The following is a 7484-nucleotide window of genomic DNA, read 5'->3' on the forward strand; positions in this document are numbered from 1 at the left end:
GCTTTTTTTTACTGATAAAGACCCCCATGGCCCTTCATACTACACCAAAGCAATTAAGTAACTGATAACTGGCACTAAAGTTCCTTTTTTTCACTACGTGCTATAAAATTTTCCGTTTTGGCACTACAGTTGAAAAAAGGGGGGTTTCTCTGAATTAATAAAAACTTTCAGTTTTATAATTACAGGACTGTCTGGGAAATGACTTACAAGAACACTTGCTGTAATTTTATACACTAATTCTTACAGTTTAAGTCCAAAGAGTCATGCTGACTGAATTCCTTCTTCACAGCAGGCAGCATTTCTTTAGAAAAACTGTGACATAATTGCTATTTTTCTTATATTATATGTGTGATATATAAAACATGAAGTTCTCAGGGATTAAATGTTTACTTAAACTTGAGATCAAAGGTGGCTGCATGTGGCCCACGACGTAAACTGAGTTTGACACCCGTGTTCTAAACATTTACCGCATCAGAGCAAGACTGACACGGGTGCCTGTTGCACTGAGGAGCCCTGCCAAGGAGTGTTGTTACTCAGCTACTTCAGGATTATTTGGCAAATCAAGCAAGAGTCAGCAAGTCTTTTTGGCGGGATCCACTTGACACCATCAGAAGACATTATGCCAGTAACTTGAGGTGATTCAGTTCACTTTCTGAAACTTCGAAACACAACTATGAAGCGTGATCTGTTTAACCCTCTATGCTCGTTTGTCAGATTGAAGAAGTCATTTGTCACCTTCGTTTCATATAATTTCCTTTTATCCATTTGCATTTTTTGTTTTATTACTCACAATTATTCCTGAAAAATTCTCACATTTTGATATTAAGCAGCCTGCCAAACTAAGAACAAAATATCAGCATCAAAATTTACATCTTAAAGATTACTGATCACCGTCCCTGCTTTGGCAATTCAGCTGGCTTATTTCACATTTTAGGCATGTTGCTGCCCTCTACCTGCCACAAGACTGTACTGTACCCTCTTTGTTTTTGATTAAAAAAATAAAATCAAGCTGCAACAGGCTTGTATCTCTTGTGAGCATCATCATCATAATGTTATATCGAAAGAAGACATTTTTCAAAAACAGGAAACAGTTCCACATAAACTGATACGAATATAAAATTTTATTACAACAGAAGAAGTAAATGGTGAATATGAAATGAAGCTCTATCAATAGGAAGGGTAAAGTATGCAAAATTGATATTTGCGATGGTTTGGAATGAACTCTTCTAAAATACAGATGGTTTTCAGTAAGATGTGGATGACAAATCTGACAACCACATTACAGTAAGACAGTAAAATTATTGTAAAGTAACTATTTGAAGTTTCTTGATTGGACTTAAAAGCTTCCATTACTGTAACGATTTCTGACTACAGCTATACATTTAAACAACACAAATGACACTTGTGACATTGCATAAAGCCTGAAAAAAAAACAAAGAGAAACTACAGCAGGGGATGATCCTTGGTTTTGTGCATGTTTTCCTGAACACGTCAAAAAAAAAAAAAAAACGTGGGTGAGGTTTGTTAAATTTGCATAAGGTGTCACTGGGTGGCACCACAGAACACAAATTCACATTTTAATTCTTAGTCTCGCTAATGAAACACCTATATACAACAAGATGAGGTGCCTTATTTATGACTGCCACTAAATACTACGTTTTGTGGGCTGCAGAATAAATATGTTGGACATCCAAAAGCTGCAAAGTTACTTGGTTCAGTCACTTTCTGAGGAGTCACTTGAGCTGGAAGAGGAAGAAGACTCGTGTTTCCTTTTCTTCTGTCTTTTTTTGTGATGCTTCCCGTGCTCTTTTTTGTTCTTTTTACTTTTCTTCTTTTGGCTTTTTATTTTCTTTTTCTTCTTTCTACGCTCCTCATCAGAGGAAGAGCGCGACCTGCTGCGCTTCTTTTTCTTTTTTGAAAGCTCCTCCTCGTCGCTCGATGATGAATCAGATCTAAGTAAATACGAAAAGTATTAAAAGACAAAAGCAAATCAAACAACTCAGTTTATCTATGAAGGTAAACACACTTTCATTTCAGAAAAGCGGGCAAATAAACTTCAAAGGTAATAAATATATACTGAGTCTGACTTATCCAAGTAGTGCAAGTAAATACTCAGGCACAATAAATACAAGGATGACAGCAGTGGAGTACAAGTGTGTTACAACACTCTCATAGCTCTATCTTAATACATCAACTCATATAATATGAACATTAAACATGTGCAAACAAGTAGACTGGGACATCAGAAAAATATTTAGGTTACCTCTTTCTTGACTTTCTGTCTTTGCTCTTCTTCCGTTTTCGTCTTCTTTTTCTATCATCATCGCTGTCATGGGAACCTACCATGCAAAACCAGCACCTTTAATCTCATAACTAAGAGGCCTCATCAAAAATAAATAAATACAAATAAAGAACTAATAAAATAACTGCTGTCCAATTGCAAAAATCCACACTTTTGATTTTAATCAGGCTCCAGCTTGTATTGATGTTCATTGGATGCTGAATTATGTAAAACTGCTGTATTTATTGCAAATTGCCTTGCAGTAAATAATTGCATATTTTAAAAGCTTACAGAAAACAAGGGCAGGTGCATCAATTCTGACCTTTTCGATGCTGGCCACTTCGCTTCTCGCTGCGTTGAACCTGAGGTTCATCATCTTCACTCTCCTCGCTGCTAGTACTGCTCACATCCAGAACAATGTCCTTATGAGGGTCCACTTTAACAAAATTTCGGCACTCAAATGTTAAATGGCCCGCTGAAAGATGAAAGTCAGAGAGAGCGGTAAAGAGTGGTGAGGACACTTTTTAATTAACATCTCTGAACCTCAACCTTGAAACTCATAAGAGGACATGCGAATAAGTAAAAAATAAATAAATAAATAAATAACATAATTACAATTTATTTCCAAAATAAATCTGGCTCAAAGGCTGGGTAAGAGGCACCATAAAACAGACTCCGTCCTAACTCATGAATAATGAAAATAAAGTCTATTTTCACTGAGTAAATATTGGGGGTACAAGTATAACAGTATGACATCCACACATCTCTGAAGCTTGTAATGAAACGTGTTGGTTAGTTTTACTTACGATAGCCGCATTTCTTGCACCCAGCTCTGATGTTGTCCTTATTAGGTCCTGTAAGATCGTTAAGAGCTTTTTAATGATTTTCATGCAAGTATGCATTCAAATTCACATTATTATGTAAACTTCTAATTAAATACATATGCCTTTATAAAATGAACATACTGGTTGAGCTCTATATAAAGTGGTGAAAGGGTGATAAAGAATGACCCGCTACTATGCTTTTTAAGCACCCAAAACATACAGTAGGTATACACTCACAGCTACTTTATTAAGTACACTTTGCTAGTGCAGGGCTGGACTGCGTTGTGCCTTCAGACCTGTCTTAATTCTATATGGCAGAGCTTCAACAAGGTGCTGCAAACATTCCTCAGTGGTTTTGGTCCAGATCGACATGATAGCATCACACAGTTATTGCAGACTTGTCGGCTGAACATTTGTGCCGTGAATCTCCCTATGGTGCCCTACTAGATTGAGATCAGCTGACTATGGAGACCATCTGAAAACAGTCAACTCATTTTCATCTTCAAGAGACTAGGTTGAGATGATTTGAGTGTTGTAGTGCATTCTCCTGCTGGAAGCAGCTATCAGGAGGCGGGCACACTGTGGTCATCAAGGGGTGGATATGGTTAGAAATGATATTCAGGTAGGCTGTTGCATTACAAAGGGGCCCAAAGTATACCAAAGAAATATCGCCCACACCATGACACTACAATAAGGAGTCTGCACTGTTGATACAGGGCAGTATGGATCCATGTTTGCAAGTTGATTATGCCAAATTTTATTCCTACCGTCTGACAGCTTAAGTGACATCAGACCAGGCAACATTTTTTTCAAATCAGCTATTGTCCAGTTTTGTGCTCTGGGCTCATCTGCGTCAAGGTTCAACATGTACGTTCACATGTGCGTTCAGAGATGCTCTCCTGCATACCTTGATGCAGGAGAGCATCTGATGGGAAAGCAACAGCTGATATATTGCTATTATTATTATTATTATTATTTTACTCTCTCTACTCAACCAAAAAGGAGATAAGCCTAATGCTACTTACAAGAGCTAATCATAACAAAAAGTACTAAAATCGAATCCATGAGTGTTTACATGGAGTATCTCGACATTTACAAGTACTGTGCTTTACGCTATTCTGCACAACAACCGTAATGTAGCCCCGTGTGCTAAACGTAGCCAAGTTTCTCGCTGGGTTAGTCATTGCACAGACACTTCAAAGGGTTTGTGTTCTTAAAATACGTTAAGCTAACGTAAACGTAAGCCCCACTTTGTGTTACCAATGTGTTAGTTACCCTGTCAGCTCTTACCATTCCAGCGAAAACTACATGAATAATACAACAGAAACTGCGAATATAAGTAAGTTACACATTTGAAATATAATTCCCACCTGGTACAGCCATCACTGTGTCCACAATAAAGCCCCCAAACAGCAAAACTTATTATTGTTATAGCGCGAATCAGCCAACAGCGTCCTCACACCAAATACCGTCGACAGGAAACACTTGTTCTAGAAACTACCGCGTTCCCCCTGCTTATGTTCGTGTATTTTTTTCCTACTGACGGCAGGAAAACCAAACTAGTGGCGCATTATCGCCGCCCGACGGAAAGGAGTTGGAGCAGCAGACTGTGTGAGATATTTTCACAAGGATTTCTTGTGGAAAAAAACAAGAGAAAATATAGAAAAGTGAATAATCTAAATATAATGTTCTATTGTCTTCAATGTTTACACTTACATAAGCTATGAATAATCTGCCATTGTCAGACCCTGGTGACGCTATAACAAAAAAACCCTGAAATATTTGTACCATGCATGACTGCTTTGCCAGCAAAGTCAGCTGTGGTTTTTGTAAGGGGTTAATTGCAGGCAGCTAGAGTCGGACTGGCAGATGGAAAATGTTGACAGATGCATGGCCCCCAGACATGCTCTCATCATCATGTCTGTGGCTGTGACACAAATGCACGGACGCACATACACGAAAACAATCTCAGTCCTAATCTTTGATGATGCCACATGCTTTAGCGTGGGCTAGTTTTAATTATGTGATTTACCTTGTTTACTATTGAAATGATGTTCTTTTCAACTACACATATGATGCCTCACGGCTCTGAAGTTCAGCCCGGTCAAAGAACTTTTGCACCTCATTTTTATTATTATTAGTTTTTTTTTTTAATTTGGAAAATATAGACAAAAGCAAGATATTTAAAGAAAATAATATAACTAAAATAAAATTATAAATGCTAAAAAATACTATGAAATGAGCCCCCAAACTGAAACTGTTGTTACTTACAGTAACTTTGTCTGTCTGTTTTAAGTTTTACTACAAAAATTGGCTCATTTGAATTGAGCTTCATAGATATTTCCTGTAGCTTGTGTGAAGAACTCAATTTCTTCACACTTGTTCTGCTAGTTGTTACTTACAGTAACAGCTAGCAGAAATTATGATCCATGAACTGCATGACCCAAGTCCAATTAGCTTAATCATAAACTAAAGGAAATAAAACAGATTCTAGAGACTTCTAAAAACAACTTCTTATTATGTAATTTTCAACCTCAAATTAGTTAGTATTTAGCATTTCTGACCACCTGGATTTAGCTTCTATAGGCACAGGTTTCCAAGAACAACTCAAATGAAAACCGCTGTCGAAAGAGAGCCAATAACACAAAAAGCAGTTAAGGATTTCCAAAATGAGTACAATAAAGCTGGAAATGAATTTGCCCCATTTAACTTCAGACTATTTTCAGCTGGGCTGTGGCTAAAAATTCCCCGGTCCTTGTTGATTACATATCAGATCGAATTAGCAAATACATACATAGAATACATAGAAACAGCTTCTTTGGTGTGTGTGTGTGTGTGTGTGTGTGTGGGGGGGGGGGGGGGTTACTTTGAAGTATACCATTAACAAATAAGCACTAAATGTATACAATAGGCAATATTGAGAGCTGAATATGTACATTAACTCGTTGGAAAGACTTTTAAATCCAGGAACCAAATTTAACAAGTACTGAGGCAAGATGAGAAGGGCGGGGAAATTCTACACTGAAAAACACAATATACTGTAGGTGTGTAGTACTCCAGTTCTCCTACTAAAACTGGAAAATGTTTTGCAATAATAAAACGGGAATTCTTTTTGGGGAAACAAGATTACACTTGTGGTCAAAAGTTTACACACAATCTCCATGGGGATGAATGTGTTTTCTCTATTACACACAGGATCGAAAGTATACCGGGAGGGGCTATGCGCTTACCTGCTGTTCTCTGGCAGGTAGCTCCATGCCCTCCTGGGTTTTAAATGCACCTTGGAACACACATGCATCAACACTACATATGAGTGGGCGGAGGGAGGTTTGGAGTCTTCACACACCCCGTTCTCTGTTGCCTGTTGGGGCGGGGGGGCTGGGAGGAGGAGTTGGCTGTCCGATTGGGGTCTGGAATGCAGGGCCTCCCTGCTGCTGTGGAGTCGGGAGCGGTCTGCTTCTCTCCACCCCAGGGAAGAGGGTAACACTACCTGGGTCTGTCATGGTCTGCGGTGGGTGGCTGGAATTTCCATAAGGCTCCTGAACCTACCTGGGATCCACCCCTGGGCAGGGCCACCTCCTCCAGCTCCTGCACACCTGGAGCCTATTGCAGGCAATCAAGCCAGAGGGATTTAAGCCACACATTGATGTTCATTCACTACCAGTTCATCATCGACCCATTTGCTGGATTCACCTTGGCTCATGTGCCACCTCCAGACTCAGGATACCAAGCAATCATTTTGAAAATCACTCTGTGCCTCACCTGCCTGCCCTCCTGCTATCACACTCCATCTGAAGACCCCGCATCTCAGGTCAGCCTTGCCACGCCACTCAGCTCCCTGGATTCTCCTCACCCACCCACCCCCCCCCCCTCAACACTCTGCGTCCCCTACTGCAAGTAAGGATTGCTATACTTACAACTTACCACTTCAGAGCTACCTCCACTACCTTCATAACTCCACTGTCCTCTCTCATCAGTGTGACTGTTCCTTGCTCAGCTCCACTCTGCATCTCAGGCCCCGTTCCCTCGCCCTAGCCATGTTTCCCAGGCCATGCCATGTCAAACTCCACATTTGGTTGTTTTTTGTCTTTTGCTACGTTTCTAGCGCTTAAGCCTAATAAATTATTGTTACACCATGTCTCTGCTCTGGGTTTCTCCGCCTGAGTCCTGTTCAGTACAGACCACTCGGTCCCGTGACAGTACGAACTTGCCAGAAAATGGACTCAGCAGACCCAGTACGTGCAGCAGTCTCCAAGCAGGGAGCCAGTTTAGGGGCTCATGAGCAAGCGTTGCAGGCCCTCGACACCCGGTGCCAAGCCATAGGCGAGACTCAGGCTAAGATCTTAGTTTCCCTGCAGGAAATTCAGTCAGCTCTTTCC

The 7484-nt window shown here is 40.1% G+C and overlaps 1 protein-coding gene across 1 annotated transcript; it reads right to left on the reverse strand.

Annotated features, from left to right (window-relative positions):
- Positions 1-1103: 1103 nt before the first annotated feature.
- On the reverse strand, positions 1104-4608 carry srek1ip1 (SREK1-interacting protein 1). The gene is made up of 5 exons (XM_040032534.1): positions 4476-4608; positions 3088-3135; positions 2604-2756; positions 2264-2339; positions 1104-1952 (listed from the first exon to the last, which is right to left on the reverse strand). Exons 1-5 carry the CDS (start codon positions 4486-4488, stop codon positions 1715-1717), a joined length of 528 nt encoding a protein of 175 aa, XP_039888468.1. The 5' UTR covers positions 4489-4608; the 3' UTR covers positions 1104-1714.
- Between the last annotated feature and the right edge of the window lie 2876 nt (positions 4609-7484).

This window comes from Simochromis diagramma, unplaced genomic scaffold (assembly GCF_900408965.1).
Source record: "Simochromis diagramma unplaced genomic scaffold, fSimDia1.1 OVJJ01000334.1, whole genome shotgun sequence".
In the NCBI taxonomy this organism is placed as follows: domain Eukaryota; kingdom Metazoa; phylum Chordata; class Actinopteri; order Cichliformes; family Cichlidae; genus Simochromis; species Simochromis diagramma.